This window comes from Dromaius novaehollandiae, chromosome Z (genome assembly GCF_036370855.1).
Source record: "Dromaius novaehollandiae isolate bDroNov1 chromosome Z, bDroNov1.hap1, whole genome shotgun sequence".
Lineage (NCBI taxonomy): Eukaryota > Metazoa > Chordata > Aves > Casuariiformes > Dromaiidae > Dromaius > Dromaius novaehollandiae.
Window position 1 is genome coordinate 31,491,941 of NC_088132.1, and position 20,923 is coordinate 31,512,863.

At 44.9% G+C, this 20,923-nt stretch overlaps 2 protein-coding genes across 4 annotated transcripts in view; both read right to left on the bottom strand.

Moving 5' to 3' along the window:
* Positions 1-8,553, bottom strand: part of LOC135325107 (nucleotide sugar transporter SLC35D2-like) — a 50,821-nt gene extending 42,268 nt beyond the window's left edge. For 2 of the 3 annotated variants that reach the window (XM_064502649.1, XM_064502648.1), the window contains exons 1-4: positions 8,217-8,552; positions 5,053-5,086; positions 3,356-3,442; positions 382-449 (exon numbers count right to left, since the gene is read on the bottom strand). In XM_064502649.1, coding sequence (XP_064358719.1) covers positions 382-449; positions 3,356-3,442; positions 5,053-5,086; positions 8,217-8,347 — 320 coding nt within the window. In that variant the 5' untranslated portion in view covers positions 8,348-8,552. Of the gene's footprint in view, positions 1-381; positions 450-3,355; positions 3,443-5,052; positions 5,087-8,216 lie in introns of all 3 variants that reach the window. The other variant, XM_064502650.1, reaches the window with a different exon arrangement.
* A 1,123-nt stretch (positions 8,554-9,676) lies between these two features.
* On the bottom strand, positions 9,677-17,817 carry LOC112978770 (zinc finger protein 367). Its single transcript, XM_064501285.1, has 5 exons — positions 17,001-17,817; positions 15,710-15,860; positions 13,302-13,421; positions 12,753-12,891; positions 9,677-12,329 (listed from the first exon to the last, which is right to left on the bottom strand). Exons 1-5 carry the CDS (start codon positions 17,379-17,381, stop codon positions 12,089-12,091), a joined length of 1,032 nt encoding a protein of 343 aa, XP_064357355.1. The 5' UTR covers positions 17,382-17,817; the 3' UTR covers positions 9,677-12,088.
* Between the last annotated feature and the right edge of the window lie 3,106 nt (positions 17,818-20,923).

The following is a 20,923-nucleotide window of genomic DNA, read 5'->3' on the forward strand; positions in this document are numbered from 1 at the left end:
AAAGAAAAAAAAAAAGAAAAAGGTCTTTCTTACAGCTTTCATCCCTCTGGTTAGCTCACCCAGGAAAAGCAGGGCACTTGGATAAGAGGGCAAAAGAAGCTGGAAAAAATGGAAAGCACTTCCTTCGCTGCACAATTTTGATTTTCTCTCAGTACAGGCCATGCTCAGCCCCCTCAACAGAAGCATATAACTTGTAAACAGATCAAATGTCTAGGTAAGAGTTTCATAGTAATACCAGGGGTTTAGACATACATCATTCACTGAAATGAATATGTGTCTAAGTCCTTATGCGATGCTTCTTTTTAGTTTTCACTTTGTACTCCCCCTCCCCAAAAAAGGGTGAAAGCCAAAGAGTCTACTTATAACTTCTATTTACTGTACCTGAGTCTGCCGGTACTTGATAATCCACTTATGTGGTTTCCAACATAAATCAGAGGCAGAGGAAACAACTGTGATAAAATTAAAAGCACAACTCAGATTAGATCTATGTTTTGAAGCACTGCTGAGAAACTTTATTTGATAGAATTTGACATCTGTAATATCAGATGTACTTTTAGCAGGAAGAAGGGGAGGTGTTAAAAGAAAAAAACAAACTATGGTGAAAACTGATCTGCAGCCCTTGTTCATGGGCCATTTATGACCCTATCTTCACTGATTCCAGTGCAACAACAGCAATTCACCTCTAATGAGACTTAGAGTCTATTTAGATTAAATTATATAGATTTTATTTTAATTACTATAACCCTCAGATTAATACCCTTTCTAATGTTTGGATTTAGGGTTAAAAGTAATATTAGTAACAGTAATAAAACAAGCAAGAGAACAGGGAGAGTAAAAGAATGAGTAAGATGCAAGTATGCTATGCTTCTCTGGGTACTCCACATATATTAGTATGCCTGGAAGAGATATCATTTTAAATCTAGCTAATGAATTACGCTATCCAAGATAGTCAAAAGGGCAGATAAATACTTAGGGCTAGATAAAGCTTTATCATTCCCAGCTTCTAGCATGACACTGACTTTCACAGGAATATATGGGCCCTAGCACAATACAGAGAAACGATAACAGAACTTCACAGCGTTAAGAAAACACCTAAGATGACAGGGATCCCCCGCAAGAGTCAGCTACAGTTCCAAGTAAGTACATCATCTTCCACTACACAAAAGCTACAGAAGATTAAAATCAGCCAAGGTAAGTAACAGGGACAAAGGTGGTGCGTGCATATATTCCCCTTCGATATCAGCCAGTGGAGCTGGCAGAAAGACAAAACACACCCTATACCCCAACGTGTGCGATAGCTGCGGCTGCGGTGCCTGGACGTCCTCAAGAGACACTGTGCTTGTTAGAGGCCATGCTCTTTCAAAGCTTTGCGTGCTGGAAAAGCACTATGAGAAGTGGGCTGCTTTCTACCTACCTGAAAAAAAAATATGCCTTTTTTTTTTTTTTAAACAGCAAAGAGGAGAGAAGGGAAAAGGAACAGCAACAAATATGCAGCCTAGAAGCATGAGCTTGCAACAACATAGTAATACACTGCCTCTTCTGCAGACTAAAATAGTATTCATATACAGGATGAAAACAGAGCTGATATTACATTCTCTTTCCTCTAAAATTCGTCTGCTGTAAAGGCAAAATTGCAATCACCTTCCCTTCATCTAGCACAACCTCAGAGATCGGTGAAATATTTACTCTGAAAGGGTCAAGAACTCCGAAACTTTTTCACCAAAATAAGCACTTTGCTGCTTTAAAACTCTAGTTGAAACCACTGAGGCCGTAAAGCAGTCTGGGAGTCAAAAGGGATGATAATGCCAGTGAACGCAGGACGTTGTAGTTATTTATTACGGTGAAAGGGTACTTTACAAAGTAAAGAAATCAAAAAGCAAAGCTGATTTACTCTGACTAGCCAGATCCTGCACTGCAAGCCATACGCAATTGCTGAATGCTGCAGGGCTGATTGCTCCCAGCATAACCTGTAAATTCTTTCAAAGGATAGATATTATTAGGAAAAACAAAATGGGTACCACATTTTTTAATGTCTTTGTATACAGGTTAGGGTAAAGTCTCCAGTAGGAAGTGTAACAGGATTAGGTAGGATGTGCGGGGGAAATCTCTCAGGGCTTGGACAAGTGGTGGGTTTTTTTGTTTGTTTGTTTTAAGTGTGGAATTCAAAACTACCAACTGGGACAACTTCCTCATTCATATTAAGGGGAAGGGAGGAAAAAAAAAAAAAGATTTGCCCATGCTTATTATTGACAATTACAAGACTACTACAAGCAGAGATCCCAGGAACTTCAACATGCATTAAAAATATACAGCATTCACCGAATCAGGCACCTAGGCTGTGACCTGCTCATAGTAAAACTCACACTGATAGTAAAAAAAGATTCTGCAGTGAAGATTCTGGCCTGAAATGCTGGGAAACCTGAGCTCTGCAGCAGAGCTGGGAGCTAACTCCCTCCATATCCTGGAGCAAAACACTGGCCAATATCCTGCAACAAGACAGACAAATGCAGGCTTATGCACCACAGCAAACCTTCAGTAACATCGCACAGGGATGCAAAGATCTACTTACATGCAGGAACAGGGCAGCAGTCAATTCAGACCTGTCTCCAGTCTGAGATACTAAAAAATCCTCTCTCATACTCTCTCAGTCCTGCCCAGTTAGACCGTACATGCTTAGCAACAAGGGTTGTTTCTGCCTATATGCAATGTAAAGCAACTAACATACTAGAATCCTGATTTTGGTTTGGATGTCCTTGCAGACAGTAATATCCACATAGAATACCTTTCTCTCTATAAAATGCAGCTAGCCCCTACCTGCAGTGTTTTCAGTAGGCATTATTTTAGCCCCTTCTATGGAGCCGAAACATGGAGCCTTAGGATTTTAGTCACTGATTTATTCTTTTTCTATTGGTTTTTCACAAGGCCCATTCACATTTCCAAGCAGCACTTCTCTCTTCATCCTACGCATTTGACCAAAATTCTCTCTTAAACACAGATCTCACATCAGCCCCACAGGGAGCTGTACAAATGCTGAAAAATACTTCCGCCATCTGAAAAAGTTCATCCTGCTACGTGAAAATAGTCTCTAAAGCATCTTTTTCCATGTACTACATAACCAAGTGATACTAGATTTCTCTACAGGCAGATGGCAAGAATATTACAGTGAAATTAAAATGATTCAATCCAATATGGAAATGAAACAAAGATATAGACAATCACACTTGATAAACAAATTATATTCTGTTTTTCTTTTATATCCTGTCTCCATTAGAAAAAAATTTAAAGGCCTGCAGAAAGAACACCGTCATAAGAGCTAACATTTTCTTATTAACATGAAGACCTAAGTAATCCTTACCTTTACAGGTATACTTTTGTCAAAATCAGGGAAATGAATAATCTTATTTAATTTTGACACATACAAGATAAGTATGGTGGCTGCCATCTAAACAAAAAGAAAAAAGAACTCATGTAAGAGCAAAATCCTAATGCATTGCTTCAAAGACAAAATCATTATGTTTCCGACAAATACTGGATATTACACGTTTCAAAGAATGACACAGCCTGCAATGAATAAACTGGGATAATCTTTTTGTCTTACCAATTTTGCCTATTATTTATTTAAAAGTGCAATATAAATATGATATGTTTTACTGGCTTGAGAAAATAAGTGGCACCTTGTGAAACAACACAGGCTCATTAAGCAGCTGAGAAAATGAAACAGGACTCAACCCCAGAATAATCTTGCTATTTTCACACAGAGTGTTATGTCATGTCTGTGGAATCACTCTTGTGGCTTTTTCGGTAATGTGAGAGGGGGCCACTCATGGATCAGTCTGTTGGCAAGTGGGCAAAAAACAGACATACAATCAGAATGAAGGAGAGTATCTGAGCAAATACATGCCACCAGAGTTTAATGTTGGCCACGAAGAGGAAAAAATAGTTACGTTTTCCTTATATAAAAATACAATAACTGTAAATCTGCAAGGAGGGGGTAGAACAGTGCTCTAGAGACTATATCTAGAGATTAAATCATCTCATATGCTCTTTTCGAAGTGTTTAGGGAAATCTGGGAATGGGTCAGTGAAAAAGCATGGAAATGCCATTGAGTCTTAGGTTCTGTAAAGAAACAAGGCTGTATCATTGCCCTCGGTATGAAGTATTACCACAGTTTCCACTCTGCCTTCCACTCAAACATGAGCTTCCCAAGGACGTGTGGCTCCCTGAGTCATCCTAAAGTACACCCTGATATACCAAACCCTCTTTCTCTCCACCTTTCACAGCAAAGATAAGGAATTTTATTGCCTTCAACACCATACAGCAGATACCAGAACTGCAGCAACCTGTTTTCTCCTCTTCCTCCCTACTCATTACCATGTAACCTTGACAGAAAATAAATCTTTTCTTTTACATGTATTTGTCTGAACGATATTTACTTCAAGGCTCCAGCTTTCCTAGGCATCCCTTTGCAGAGTGACCCATTCTTTTTTTTATGGGCCATATGCACAAGTGTTTGAACCTTGGTTTTACAATGACGTCTACCAACAAAAATCTTACTTCTGTTGCAGCACTGTAAATTGCTTACAGGCAAATAAGGCGACACAGAACCAAAACTGCGTGCCAGTCCTAACAAAAAACTGCAATGGAATGGAATGAAGAAGATTTATGAGGAAATACATAGGCAGTCTGTCTACATACAGAGGCGCTGCCTCTTCATATATTTCACAAACGCTCAAGAATTCTCCCAAGACCTGTGCACTTCCTGGGAAGCTTGACAGTTTTGAAGGCCAGATTTCTCAATTATTGAATCCTACAAATGAAGATTAATGGCATTACCAGTCCTTTACGTGACTTTTCCTAGGCAATAGTTTTGACTTGAACTGAAGTTTCCTCCACCTCACTAAAACAAATCACTCTTCCTTATAGCGTGACTAATTCAGAAGAGTAGCAGTGTATTATAACAGGGATTTATCCTTCTAAAATATATCTCTATGCTAAATGAATTTAATTTACAACACAATCAACAAACTTAGTATGCTTTATTTGGGAACATACCTGTCCAATTCCAAGAAATATTGGTGATGGGAAGCTGAAAAATATAAACAGACATTTAATACAGAGGAAAAAAAAAAAAAAAAAAAAAAAGACAAGCTCAAAATTAGCACCGAAGCACCAAAGTGAGCAACTGGACATATGGATGACTGGCCAGAATTTCAGAAAAGCTGAGGAACTGCAACACTTACTAGAGTCCTAGTATTTTACTGTTGCAGCAAGATACAAGCCACATTAAAATAATACAGCATATACACTGTTGACCAATTTTAAGAGAGTCAACTGTTTCTGGTATATTTATAAGCAAAGGTTTCATACTTGGAGAACTGTAAAAAAGCATAATTTTTGAGAGGCCTCACATACATAAAATATCCTAAAACTGCACAATCAGTTAAATCTCTTGCACTTGTCTTCACTTGGAAGCTTGTCTTCACAGCTGGACCAGGTTAACAGTATGTTTTCATAAAAGGAAAGTACCTATGCAAATGCTGTAGAAACACTTACTCGCTCCTAAAAAGGCCAAACACCTACCTCACCCTTTCAGTTAGCTTCAGCTGTAAGCATGGATGCTCGAATGTTAAGAAAGTAAAAGCTTTAGCAGGACACTGGAAGAACCTGAGAGCCTCCAGGATGGCTTTTTTTCCTAAATCCGCATCAAGTTAAAACAACAATAAAGCTGTGGCAGTAAGTGCTAATTCTCTGTGTGCATACTGAGATACAAGCAAAGAAATTATTTAGTATGGATAACCAGTCGAGTTTAGAACCTCTCTGACCAAAAGCTTTAGATGTCGAGGAGCTCCCTGAACATGACAGTTGCTACCTTCCAGAAATCAGGTAGTGTTTTGCTGAACCGCGTTCTCGTGGATGGTCACACATGAACTTACATGCAGGGAATCTGAAATAAAAATATCTTTTATTCTCCTGTGCCTGTAAAAAGGAATGCCTTAAGAAGTTCCTGCCTTCTTGACAAACTGTAATTTTCCATTACCACAAACTCCTTGAGGCTGTGGCTCTGTATTGCAGAGGTCACCAAGAACTGCTAAAAGGCTGCTTGGTGTGCTGAGAACTGTACTTCTGAAGCGAGTGACACTGGAATGGGAACGTAGTATTAGCAAAAGAAAGAAACACTCCAAACCACGGCAGGAAGGTCATAAGGACACTGGAGCCATAACATAGATAAGGGGTTAGGAAAAGCCAGCAGAAAAAAGATTTCAGGAAATAGAGGTATTAGAAAAAAGAAGAGCAGAAAAAGCAGAGCTTCCATTTATAATCATGTTACACCTAACCTGTGTTTTAGCTTGTACTTATGCAACATATGGAGTTTTTATTCACCTATACCAGACAGTTGTTTCCACACTTTTTTGATTTGCAGATCCCTAAAACTTCCCAACAGTGTTGTAGGCTCTTTAGACAAAGTTTAGGCTTACTGATGGTCTTGCTTTCCTTGACTGTCTTTCACAGACATGGTAGACGTATGCCAGGGACTTACAGAGATTTGCGGATCATAAGATGAAAACCATTATAAAACAAAAACAAAACTTGCCTTATATATCATATTTAGGAGACAGCTGACAAAGAGTACTTACTTGTTCAAATAGCACTGAATATTAGAAAAGAGCAGCAAAGTTTGCTTTTGTTTGCCTTTTTGTTTTTCCCCTCCTTTTGTTAAGTACTAGGAACTCATAATGAACTAAAATGCAGCAAAACATAGGAAGCCTTAACTCAAGAACATAGCTTTAAAAATGCTGAGATCGCAGCTGCAGGGCTATGATTCCACAAGGGACTCCACATCAAGTCAATGACGTAGCACCTGTAGCGCTTTTATGATTGGAGAGGTTTTCTCGATTTCACTTTTCAGCTACCTTGAACAGAAAGGTTCTTGCAAGAAGATACCAAGATTGTCAGCATCAGCAGCACGAGCCAATACAGTTAGAAACTGCCAAGCTAAATGCTGGTCTCTGCTCTTCAGGGGAGCACAGAGTGAGCCTGAAGCTGTCACTGACTGACCCTGTGGAATTGGAAGCCACATACTGCAACTGAGCCCAGGCTAATTATTTTAGAGTGCAGCAGCATGCTTAAAATTTGAATGTACTGCTTGGATTTTTGCACATAGTTGTGACTCATGATTGAAAAAATTCCTATTATGCAAGTGACTGTCCACCCAGTGTATCAGTACATAAACATTAACTAGCTTTTAACAAACATGTACCTATTAGGAAAGCACTACTTTTGCATCTGACCGAGCAGAGGTTTTGCCCATGAGATCTGCAGGCTCTGAATCATGGAGCGAATCCTTCCTTTCCATGTATAAGGAGGAAGGTAACAGCTTCAATGATCTTCCCGTGTTATGGCCGGTGACAAGATCACTACACTAATAAATACACTAACCTCACGGCACTGCCGAGGTCGGGAGGCACCTCCGGAGGTTGCCCGGTCCAGCCCCTCTGCTCAAAGCAGGGTCAGCTGCAGCAGGCTGCCTGGGGCCACGTCCAGGCAAATTCACTGACTTTGTATCAGATTATTTTACTTAAGTGAGACCTACTTACTTCCACATTTGACCTTGCTTTCTAAATAAATCGGTACACCTGGGGTCTATGTTACTGAGCTTCTGCCTCGGACCAGGACCTCCAGCGCGGCCTGGATTTACCTCACGGGGACCGCGGGGAGCTCGGCAGCCAAGGACTTGGGCCGCACGTCGGGGCGCCGAGGGCAGGCGAGCTCCCCCCCGACAAGACGCTCTCTCCTGGCACTTGAGGCACGTTATTTCGTCAGGAATTGCTCGCGGAGCCCCCGCTCCGCTAAAGCGTTCGGTCAGCAAAACACCGGTCTCGACATTCAAAATAACAAGAGATCTTAAGGGAAAAAGATTACATATTTCAAAAATACGGTGGCGGAGGGCGCTGCTACCAGCCTGCTTTTCAGGCGCGCTGCCTATTAGACATAAATCAGAGCTTAAACTGAGCAGACTGACCCCAGTCTCCACAAACTTCTTGAAACGACCCGTTTTACGGAGCTCGGTTAACCGCCGCCCCGCAGCGCCCTGCGCAAACGCCGACGCTTCCCGGCACACGCCGCTTCCCGGCCGGCTGCTCAGCGGCCCTGGTGCCCCGGGCGGCGGCGGCGGCGGCGGCGGGGGGGCCCAGCCCGCCCCCCGGGGCGCTGCTCACCTGTAGGCGCTGAGCAGGGCCTTGTTGACGAGCACGATGAGGAAGGAGCACGTCCCGTAGAAGAGCGCCGAGAGCACCCTGGGCAGCGCCGCCGCGGCCGCCGGCTCCCCCGCGGCCTGCCCGGCGATCATGGCCACCGGCCGCGGGACCACGGGCGGCGGCGGCGGCGGGCAGGGCACCGCCGCGGGCAGCGCAAGTACAGCCGCCCCGGCCCGGCCCCTCCTCCCCGACCCGGTCCCGCTCGGCCCGGCCCGGCCCGGCCCGGGCGGCAGGAAGGCGCCCGCCCGCCCGCGCGGCCCCAGGGCTCCCCCTGGCGGCGCGGGGCGGCGCTCCGGGGAGGCGGCGGTGGCGGTAAAAGCGGGTTTAAAACGCTCCCTCACAGGCGGCCGGGTGGCCGCGCCAAGCCAAGCCTGGGGGCTAGCGCGCCCCTTTCTGCCTCGTCTCCCAACTTTTAATTCGCTATTTGCAGGGCGCAGCCTCCTCCCCCGCCGCCGGTGCGCAGGGCTGCACCGCGGGGCCGCTCGGGGAACAAGTGCCTGTACGTGTATAGATACATATGTGTACACACACACACACACACACACACACACACACACACACACACACACACACACACACACACACACACGGCTTCACCTTCTTTCCCCCCAGGGGCGGTGGGCTGTTACAGAAAACCTGAGTTTTATGCATGGGTTTATTCCAGAGGAAAACAGGAAACGAGAGTGGTAGCAATCCCAAACTCAATGGTTTGCTTTTTAAACAGATTTCTTTCCAATTCATGAAGGTATAAAATATCGCAAAAGCCACAGTGAGAACTATCAAGATTTAATCCCTGCTGCCAAGCATTTCCTCACAGACGCTGGCTCAGTTCTTTTGGGAAGGTTGTGCATGATAAAAATCTAGCATGACAAAATGCTGCTGATTCTGTAGTTTCAAAGTGCGTAATACATGGTCTGATGGGGAAGATGAGTTAGCTGTCAAAGTAGTACCACACTTGTGTCTACTCTCACCCCACTCTCACCAGAAAAAAAGCTCTCAACTATAAGTACGTGGGAAATCCAGCATCTATACACACTTGCATTCTTGAAAAGCAGAAAAGAGGTAGAAAGGTAGAAAAAGAGGTAGAAAAAGAAAAAAAAGACAGCTGAAGTACTGCTGTCCATCTCTAGGTTAAAGCGGTTTCAAGAAGTTCTAACCCCTGCCTGCTTACCAGCTTCTGGTTGCTGCATCACATCAGACCTGTTCTTTATTTCAAATTAATTTTCAAAATTTTGTCAAAGAACTCGAAAGAATTGGCCTCTGAACACACTTTAAAAAGGTTAACTTATAAATGTGTGAAATTTCAGCAAACAGGAAAAATGAATACCTTTATGTTCTGTTATGTGTCACACTGATAAGATTTTAGAAGTAAGGAAGAGCAGAAGTATTAAGAATTACCAAATACCACACACATGCTAAACTTGAAAATTAAACCAGCCTTTTATTCAAAGCACCTATTAAAATGACAGCATATTTACTCTTCTGTTGTTAAGTCATGCCAAACTACAACTTAATCTTATGAAGCATAGAACACTTCAAGGTATCTTGTATGCAATCACTTTTTAATAAAACAAAAAGCAGTCTTCCACACCTCAGTTTTTTTACTTGGTATTTTACATCCTACATGTCACTTAGACAAAAATGCTTGAGCTGTCTGGATTTTGTCTACAGCTAGGTAGAATTCAGTATACCTGTCACGCTGGACAAATATTCTGCAAGTTGTCCAAAGCATTACAGCTGATTAGGAAGATCAATTTATTGAAATAAATTACGACTTCAACCTGCAACTGGCTGGTGATTACACAATCTCGTGCCCTGTGAAATAGTACTCAGAAGCAATTTTCAAGATTCACAAGTACAAAAGATTAACACTCAGGACTTATATTAGGATCAGACTATTTGTATGCAACCAACTGAATGGTCAAAAAGACTTAATTGGTTCTAAAAGTTCTGAACTGACACCCATCAATTGCCAGGCAGTTTTACATAGGCTAAGAAGCCCAGAAGGATTACAAAGTGTTTTGTTTCCTTAAGCCCAAAAGACTCGAAAGAGAAACAAATAAGCCTGAAGTCGACAAAGTTTAGGAACTGAAAACAGAAATTAAACCGTATCATTGGTGCAAAAACTAATTACATTCAATGAAGGTGATTTTTTTTTTAAAAAATCTGATTATTCTCTAGTTAAGTGCATCAATAAATGATTTTAAACAAACGAGGTTAATACAATTTTCTACCACAGCAGGTATCAATTATCAGAGAACATAATCCAATAGTTGCAGTTTCTGCTGTAAAATTACACTATATTTCTTAAACAGCTGTATGCATCTAGTCAGTCTATATCAAGTAATTGAACAATTTTTTCCTCTTGATAAAGCAAGAGGGAAAGTGGCTTCCCTTCTCATCTGAATTTCCTGACCTTCAATGAGAGGGAGGAATTAAGAGCAAGCAGGTCAGTAAATATGAATTACTAACACCCCTAAAGCAGTAGCTCCACTGGGGAAAAAAAAAAAAAAAAGAGCACATCCAATTTGAAAACAAAATTTTGTTAGCCTATTAGGAATCTCTGGTTGCCTTCCAAGCAAAATACAGAAAAAAAAATAATGTGAGACAATGGTATTTGAAAGTAGATAGTATTCATGAGGTGACAAGATGTCCTGCTAAACATTTTCTATCTGCATCTGAGAGTACTAGGCAGTGTTCTGCAACGTCCTTTACTTGGGAAATATATGAAATCACATAGTTAGCACACCTGCAACTACCTTTGGAAGCCTATTTTCTAGTTGTATAGTGAACTGCAGTGTTTAATTGATAGCTGTGCTACAGTTAGTGAACACAAAATCAGCATGTTATCCTGAAGTAAAGCAATAAGGTGGCTTTATGCACAGGAAGTATGGAGGCTTCTATTTGCTAATAATCATATAAAAGCAATACTTTAAAACTTAGTGTTTGCTAATAAGAGATCTAAAATAGTTTACTACAAATCAATACCACCCTGTAAATACCCCCTTTATTAACAAAAACAAGTGCCAAATCATTACAGGGTCCAAAAATATCTCAAAAAATATTACCAATTGTTTACCTTTGTCTAGACTTTGCAAGACTAATCATTTTCAGATAAACCCAACAATGTGCAAAGGTTCCTAACATCATATGTTAGGAATAACAAGTGCTACTCAAACCAAAAGATTCTGCTGAGATCAAATCAAAAAACATAAAATAGCAAAGTCAAGTCTCATACCTTGAGCAGTCACAGTGAAGATCCTGAACTATCTTAAAGTTTCCTGCATGAAGCAGTTTCTTCCCCTCTACGAGTTGAGATATCTAAGCTTTGCCTTCTGCCTTAGTGATACTAGGTAAAAATATACTGACGTTAGAAAACATGGTTCCATTGCTGCTTACAGTATTTTCACACCTGCCACTTAATATAATTTTGCTTAAATAGTCAGATAAATACTTTTCCTTTTGTCAGCCTTCTTTGGCCACACGTACCATTCTGCTAACCACAAACACTGGGTTCAGAAAGTGCTTCCTGTGAAAACTGCTTCAAATAAATGAGTTAACCTTGCAAAATCTAGCTTCTCACAACATGTAATTTGTCCACCCTGCATTATGCAGTCCCATATTTACAAAATACTTAAAAACTTTACATCTATCTTTTACCTTACAAAAAGTGCAATTCTCTCACCCCATGTTATGAGGCAACAACATTCTTCATAAATTCTACAGAATAGCAGCCTATGATAAGCAAATAAGGTGCTTAGCTTATGCCCAGGATCTAACTGGTTAAGTACCACCAGGAAGTACATTTTGTATAGGCAGACCCTGTTCCTATACTACTGTCGCAGTGGTGCCACAGCTAGGTTTGCAAGCTCAATGAGAGCCAATGCGCCATGCATGCGTTCACGCTGTTCCTGAAGGCGGCGGCGGTGAGCAGCTGAATGAGCGCCGTTTTTGTCTTCATCATCCTCTTCATCAGACTGGAGATATTCCATTGGGTCCTGCTGTTCCTGATCCGTTTTCTGGATTGCTTTACTCTTCAAAGCAGGAGCACGCTGTTCTCTAGTCTCCCAGTATCTAAAAATCAAAGGCAGAGAATGCTTTTAAATTATGTAGAACTCACGCACCAACTACCATTCAAAGCTGACAAAAACCTCCCTAGTACTGAGACTAATGAATGCATTTGGTTTTATCTTTCAACCCTTCTATGGTGGTATTTAAGCTGTCAGAGGCCTCCTTTGCTCAGCATTTTTAGCAGGTTCTCTTCAAACAAACAGAAGTGAAGAAGCAAAAACAGATGAGAAAAGGCCCCACGAGGAACTTTGTCTTAACCAGCAGTCAACACTTCTCAAAGAAAAGGCAAGACGGGGCTGAATCATGCTAAGGAATAGCCAGTTTTGGATTGTTAGGGTTTTTTGCCCCTAAGAATAAGCCACAGAGTGACTTTCTCAGGCCACTGTTAGGACTTTAGAGAGAGATCACAGCGTAAGGAGAACTTACTTTGCTAGCCACTCAGCCACAGCTTTGTTATCAGCTGTCTGTTTTTTACCGAGTCTGTCTGTGAGTTCTTCCCTCTTCAGCCGGGCATAGGGATGCTTGGGGCAATGACGGTTTGCATGTGTGAATCTGCTTAAACAGCCTTAAAAAACAGAAAATACCAATGGACAGCATGTTAAGGAAAGCAGTCAACCAACACAAAAGCCTAACATCTGCGGGATGAAGATGCTGCTGAATCTAACCTTCCACACTCCACAAAAACCTGCATTCTACTGAGAACAGCAAGCTCAACTTGCATGCCCACACCACGCCCAAGCATTTTTTACATCCATATCAACTGATGCAATTGCTGACAACCTGCTTATATAATATATGCAATTCTTACATATAAGTCTGCATGATTATGCACAGATTTTGCGTGGCTCCTCCCTTCCTTAGATGTTCCTCCAAAGTTAAGGTCCAAAGCTGAGTGCTGCCACATGAGCATGCATACATTCCCAGTACTAGATTGACCCTAGTTCTGAACGCACAAGTTACCCTCCGGTGGCTCACCATTCTCTGAGCAGACGAAAGGCTTTTCTCCTGTGTGAAGACGCTGGTGAGTTTTGAGCTGCCCACTCTGAACAAAGGCTTTCCCGCAATCTGGGTAGTCACACAAATAAGGCCTTTCACCTTCAAAACAATGACAGAACAGATTTGTGAAAGAAGAGTCATCATAGTATCCCATAGTGGTCCTTGGCTTGAGACTTACACAATCAGGCTCTCCTTTTACTCCCTCAGACACTCGTGCCTACTCAAAAAGCCTTAGTATACCAGACACCAGAGACCTACTGTTACCCCAAACAGATATTTATGTCAAAGTACATATTAAATGCTACTGGATTTTTCCAGTCACACTGAAAGTCAGCTTCACATGGATTGAAGTGGAAGATAACCCTAAAAGGCATAAAAAGGAGGGGCTGAGGACAATGCAGAAAATGGCAGGCCTCACTTTTTTTCCTCTGTGAAAAGAATGGACTTCCTTCTATGCCACTGTCAAGTTGGGTGGGTTTTTTTGTTTGTTTGGGGGTTTTTTTGAGTGCAGTAGAAATTTGGGTAAGGCAGAAAAAGAACCATTGCACATTGCATTTGCAGTTGGTGTAGTGCTCTATCATAGAGCCATCCTTACTTCTGTTCAATTTGAGTAGGCGATGCAGTGGCAAGTCATACCACTGTTCTCTACCTTTGAAAACTACTAAGGAAGAAAACTTAATAGTGTACTGGTTTCCTGTAAGGCTGCAGAACTACAGTCATGGCAGCATCTCAGCACTTTTGGTATAAGGAATGGCAATTTGAGAGAAGAGATGAATTTGGTGATGTTTTTCCCTCTGAGCATTGCATATTGCTCTTCAGAGTCTAAGTCCTCAGTCTTTCATGATAGTTAGGTTTTTTTTTGGGGGGGGGGTCTTTTTGTTTAAGAAGTTTTTTGACATAAATCTTTCCTAAAGCATTGGTATAGCTACAAATAATACAGTTATTAAACTTGTGTGGAATGAAACACACACAGTATATTGTATACATAGCTTCCTACAGTAGAGCAGGTTATAGATAGAACAAAATTACAAACAAGTAATGTAATTCAAGTTATAACCAAGTATGTTTTATCATTAATGGAAGCTGAACTAGGGCAATAATTGAGGTCAACAATACAGGGATGTATAACATTGCAGAAGCATTATCTTAGAGAATATTATTGGACTTTTTAAAAAAACTGAAATGGATAAACAGAGGGACAAACTTTTTCTAGACTTCAGTCAAGAAAGCTCTCTTAGGCCAACCATGAAGGAGGACTTTCATATGGAAACTGTAACAACAGGAATGGGAAGAACAGAGATAGCAGGTATCTCCTCCCTGTCTCTCAAGAAAGTATGACTGGGTGCATGCTTGCAAAAGTGTCCCATGCCACCACTCTTCAGGAAAGACAACTAGAAGGTGATGCGGCCTTACTAAGTCAGCAGAGAAACACGAGGGTGAATTCTCAGTTAAGTAGTCCACGTTTAATTCCCAGTTCGACACATAACTCAAGCAAGCGAAATAAAGACATCTTTTGATGAGAAAGCATGAAGAAACTAGCCTTTATTATTAGCATACACAGTCTTGTCTTATTTTAGTCAGAAAAAAAAGACAAGAACCAAGAGCTTTATGTTGTTCTTTTTAAAAGTCTATGATAGATCAGACTTTATTGCAAAAACACAGAGTCTTGTTAGAATGTAAAGAAAAAAACCTGTACTTAATGTAAAAAACATCTCCCATTCAGTCCAAGTTCAACTGGGCATTGAGTGAGCTGATACTGCATTTTAACTGAACCGTGATTTGCCTTCTAGAGATGCTTTATATTTACAGTTTGGTAAATTAAAGTGACTACTTCCAGCCCAGGAAATAAATTCTAAATAAGGAGATAGTAAGGGAAGACAACAGAACAGTGATTTTAAGCATTTTAAGTCTTTTCTCAACATTTAAGCTACACAATTAAGGTATTACATTGTCCAAATTGCCAGTTTCTTTTTAAGATATGTTCTCCTCTAACAGATACTCTTCAGTTACTATGTGAAAACTACACAAACATAAAGGAAACTGGCTCTCGCTTACATAGAACAGGCAGTCAGAATGAAAAATATTGTCAAGCGCAGAACACCAAGCTTTGGAAAAATTTTCCTCCTGCTAAGCAAATCTCTGACAATAGCAGATAAAATATTTACACTATTTGCCAAATTGCTACTACAGTTACCCAGTTGACAAAAGAAGTTACACAAAGACTTATTTTTCCCCGATTACACTATCATGCCTTAGGAGGAGAGTACAATTAATTTAACTGTTATGTTAAAAGATTAACTGGTTAAGGGTTCCCCCCCCGTGTCCTTGGCTCTTTGTAAATTGTTTATATCAGCTAGTCACATCTTCCTTTTAGTCTCTTCACTTACCAGTATGGGTTCGTTTGTGTGCCTGCAGCGATTTCTCTCGTGGAAACACCCTGTTGCAGATATTACAACGTATTCTGCTAGAGGAATGCTCTCCTTCATTTATCAGGTCACGAACTGTGTCTGCTCTTGGTCGGCCACGTCTTATCCCATCCTGCGTTAAAGTAATTAAGAAACTGAAGTACCATGCTTTTCCATGTAAGCAATTTAGCCTCCCCCCCGCCCAAGCCATCCAACCCTTTATAGGCAGGAACAACTTTCCCTGCAGGAACTTACACATAAGTTACCGATTCAACAGAAGAATGGTGTAAAAATTTTCCCAGTTTAGTTTTTAAACCAAACTGATTAGAGACCCAAGCAATTACGTATTTCTGAACTAGTCTACCACAGACAGCAAAAAGCAAAATTCAGAGAGGTACAACCTAAATGCAGTTTTTGAAAATATACAGCAATACGGGTACTCTTGCATAAACTCAACATAATTGGAGGACTTGCTAAAATAATACACGGGAGAGCACAGGCTTTTTCCACGGAAGACCTCGGCGCAGGAATAACACATATAGCATTCTCCCAAAAATATTTTTGTACAGCCGTCATGTGGATCTGCCCAAAGACGGGTGATACAGCAGAGCTGCGCAACCGAAGCCTGAACTCCCTTAAGAATACAGCTTATGACTCAGAGGAGTCACCAGATGGCAGCAGCAGGTTTTTTAGTCTTCTCCCCCCGACACGTGCCCGCGGAGGCAGCCCGCAGCTGTCCCGCTCCGCCTGGCGTGCCTCCCGCAGCCGCTACAGTAGCTTCTAGAAGCAGCGGTAGAGCCCGCAGGCACTGAGGCAGCCGCCTCCGGGAGGTCACGGACGGAAAAACCAGCACGAACCGGGCCGAGCCACACAGCCCGGGCGGCACCACCAACGGTCGCTCTCGCCCTTGCCTAGGGGCGCCACTGCCCGCCGAGGGGGGACCCCCTCCCCCGCCCCAGCGCGGCCGTTGGCGGGTTACGGCCCCCCGCCGCGCGCAGGCCGTTAGGAGTCGTTCCATTCCCCCCCCCGCCGCAGGCACGCGGCAGGACCCCGCCCCCGCCCAGGCGCGCCCCGCCCCGCCCCGCGGGCAGGGCCCGGCCCCCGCGCGTGACGCCAGCGCAGCGCGCGCGCCGCACCCGGAAGTGACTTCACTTTAAATCTCCGGGAGGAGCCAGGCGCGGAGGGCAGGGAGGGAAGGGGGAGGGGCGGGCGCGGCGAGTCCCCCTTTAACTCCGCGGCCCCCCCCCCCGCTCCGCGCCCCCGCCGCGCTCACCTTCAGGTGGCCGCTGCCGCCGCCGCCGCCGCCGCTGCTGCTGCTGCTACTACTGTCCGGGCTGGCCGCCTCCTCGTCCTCCCCGGCGGAGGCTCCGGCCGCGCCGCCCCGGGGCGGCGGGGCGGGCGAGGCGGCGAGGGTGGCGGCGGGGCCGCCGGGGCTGAGGGTGACGTTGTGCGCGTTCTCGCCCCAGCGCCAGGGGTACACCATGAAGTCGCTGAAGCCCGGGCTGGTGGGGACGGGCGGGACGGGCGCCGGCTCCTCGCCGCCGCCGGCGGAGGACGGCTTGATCGGGGTGGTTTTGATAACGGAGACCAGGACGCGCTTCGGCGAGTCCTGGCAGAAGATCACCGGGGGGCCCGGCGGCGGCCGCTCCGCCATCGCCGCCCCCTCGCGGGCACCGGCACGGGAAGGGGTGGGGGGAAAGCTCCGCAGCGGCTCAGCCCCGCTCTCCGCGTCCCGGCGAGGCGAGGCGCGGGGGTGCCACCGGGGCCGCTTCAGCCGCTCATCGCCGGAGACGGCGGCTCCGCGCGGGGTCCCGGCGCCTCCCGCCCTCCCCGGCCACCACCGAGCCGATCCGCAGAGTCAGCGGCGGCCACCGGCCATAGCGACGCCCGGGGCGAAGCCGCCGCAGCCTCCCCGCACCTTTCCGAAGCGGCGCCGGCTCCCGCTCGCGCCCCTGGTCCCGGCGACGCCCGAGGAGGAGCCGCCGCCGCGACCCCTCCGCGCCCACAGCCCAGGCCGAGCCCCAGCTTTTCCCGCGTTACATTTCGCGCCTGGGCGTCACCAATCACCGAACCCGGCGCTGGCGTCACCGAGCGGCAGTTCCCGCTAGCCAACCGCGCGGGGAGGACGGGAAGGCCACGCCCGAGGGGGCGGAGCCCGCCTTCCCTCCTACCGCCCTATTGGCCAGGCGCCCGCACGATTGGCAGAATTCGAAACTGACTGGGCTCGCGGGCTGCGGGTGGGCGCCTCTCCCGCCTCCCGCCCGCTTCCCCTCCGCGGGGGCTGCCTGGCCGCTGATTGGCCCGCCGCGGCGAAGGGGGTGGAGCCGGCCCGCCCGCTCGAGCTTGGCGCGCGCTGTTGTTGTTTCGCCTCCCGGGCCAATCGCGGCGGCCGCGGGCGCTGGCGCGCCCGGCTCGCGGCGGGGCGCGGCGCGGCGCGGCGCGTCACGTGCGGGGTTTAAAGGGGCGGCTGCGGCGGCGGGAGGGGGCGAGAAGAGGCGCTGCTGGTGGCGGGGGTGGGGGGAGAGGCGCTTTGGGCGGTGGGGCCCCGCTGCCGGCGGCAGGGTGGGGCCGGGGTCTGTGCCCTCACGGAGGGCGGCCTTCCCTTGCCGCGGCTCAGTCCCCAGCGACGGGGGGCGGCTGCGGGCCGCACGCGGCGGTGGGGGGGGTAGCGGCGCGGCCGTTGCGGCGCGCGGCGGCCGTTGCGAGGCGCGAGCGCGCGGCCGCGCCCTGTGAGGCGGTGCTGCGGCGCGGGAGCCGGCGGGTGCCGCCTCCCCCCGAGCGGAGCTGGCGCTGGGGGCGGCTGCGGCGCGGGGGGAAATGCCCGGCTCGGCGTTAGGCCGCGGCGCTGCATCAGCGGCTCGGCTGCTCCTTCCCCCCCTGCTCCGTTAAAGTAATTTGCACCAGCCGCGTCCAAGTTGGCGGGTCCTACGCTGTCAGTGCAGGGAGCGGTGCTGTTTCGCGGTGGTTGGCCGTGCGCGGTCCGGGCGGGACTGCCTTACAGGCTTCCCGCTAGACAGCCTGACCTACACCGACATGTTACCGCGGACTGAGTGGGGCATGAGTCCCAAACGTGTAGGCAGTCAGTAGGAGCTGGGTGGCAAGCACCTGCATGGAGTTAGCCCCGGATTTCCATTGCTTCATAAATTCCAATAAATCTGTGTGAATGAGGAAGTTTTTGAAATGTATCTAGTACATTTAATCCTAATTTTCTAAAAGTTCCTAATTTTAATATCATACTACTGTCTTTTTAATATTTCAGTTTAATACAGCTGTCTAGTTATTTGTGCTGTAGTTACTAACATGGTATTTGTGAATCTAAATTTGTAGCTTGCATCCTTTGAAACTAAGACCCAGTCAAACTCTCCCATCTGTTAGCACAAACTGCTGCAGCTGGGAACAGAGACTGCAGTTCCACATGGATGCAAGGCTCCTGCAAGCACAGGATGATGGGATCTGTGTCAGCTTTTACTGGATCCACGTGAGTAGAAGAAATGTGGCCGAATACTGAAAGATTTGGTGATAAGGAGGAATAATATGGTAATACAGTGGAATACATTGATCTAGCTTTATCTGGTAAAAACCTGAAAGATCAGTCATGTGTTTGGCTTTTGAATTTCAAGCTAGGTGTTGTGCCTCATTTGCTAAATCCTTTTGCAGTCTGATTACTTGAAATAAAAACATACACTGGCTTTATGATAAAATACAGCTGCACTTCATTTATCTTATGCTGCGTTTATGCATTTTGTTAAGCAGTAGACCTCATTAATATAATGCAGGAGGGCATTTCTCCTGGTGTTTGGTTCAGGCCTTTTAACATGAAGATAACTAGTAATAGTAAAGTAATATTCTACTTTTTCTCTCACCATCTTATCATCATAGTGAGTTGCACTGAGTAGTTGCCAATTATGAAAGAAGTAACTCATATTTGTTTACACTAGTAGCTAAATTCTGACTCCACTATCAAAGGCGTAAGGAAGCCAAGTAAAACTAATTAAAGTTTCTTTCTCTGCTCGGATTTATTCTTTGCAGTTTGTATGCTGCAGGATGCTGCCCTGTAAGAGTGTTAGCAACCACACTGTTGGCAGGAACAAGAAAATGCAGGGGAAGCAAACTTGCAGTGTGTGACTACTAACTAAACCTCCTCCAGATAAATAGGAAACCCCTATCTGATCCTCTTAAAATGTAGAGCCTACTATTGGGCTACAATACTCAGTACCTATCCAGAGATAGGTAGCCTTTTGTTATTAATGACAGTTCAGTTTGACACAATTACCCTTTTGTTACAAAACAAACAAACAAAGAAACACTAATTACTACTTAGGTAAATTCTTGTCCATCCCCAGCTTCTGAAACTCAGTATTGCTTGTGACAGTCCTACTACTACTATAACAATTACTTAACAGGTCAGACAGAAAACATGACAGCCTGTAACTTTCATTACCAGAATGACAACACAGGTCTTCATACACTTGGCTCTGTCACACTTAAAAGCTTCAGGTCTAAAAATAACCTGGAGAAGAAACTTCCTGTAAGAAAATAATGTTGCAGTGGAGTGGTTGTACAGGAGAGATATTGTAAAATGTATTTGGGGGAAAAAATGGCTGGTTTATTAAAATAATTGCACCCCAAAACCAAACTGTGAAAGCCCTTCATAATTTTCCAAAGCCGTTGGTGCTTCAAGTAGCATGTGTTTGCTTAGGAACTCCAGTTACTGATAGAATTAACATTAGAGTTCAGTACATATAACAGTATACAGTGTCAATTGATATAAGGCAGTAAAGACAGTACTGAGTAACTAAATAGCTCCGTAATTATTCTATGCTACCTCAATGTACATGTTAAATTTTGTAATGACATTCAAAGACCAGGCTGCAGATTAACTTTGTTACATGGCTCTCCTTGTTTAAATATCTAATTAATGCCAAATAATAGATCTTTGTTATGAGAATTAATAGAAACCGCCAAAGAGAAGGAAGAGGTGATGTGATGCCACTTCTGATACTGTAACTACTCTGCCCATGGTGTTTCATGGAATTGTAACAATTACCAAAGTGAGAGAAGGGGCATCTTTGTCCAAATCCTACTGCCAGTAATAGGAAGAGTTAAAAACAGAGAGAACGTGCATACAGGATGTGCATGGCATGAAGAACTTAAAATGCACTGCCTTTGAGTATGCACAATCATTATATATAAAGT

Excerpts from the sequence above, each read along its gene's own strand:
- LOC112978770 (XM_064501285.1), bottom strand. The coding sequence starts at position 17,381 with ATGGCGGAGCGGCCGCCGCCGGGCCCCCCGGTGATCTTCTGCCAGGAC. Across the intron at positions 13,422-15,709 it reads ACACAAACGAACCCATACTG|GTGAAAGGCCTTATTTGTGT; the intron begins GTAAGTGAAGAG and ends ATTGTTTTGAAG. Across the intron at positions 12,892-13,301 it reads TTTCGTCTGCTCAGAGAATG|GCTGTTTAAGCAGATTCACA; the intron begins GTGAGCCACCGG and ends CTGTTTTTTAAG.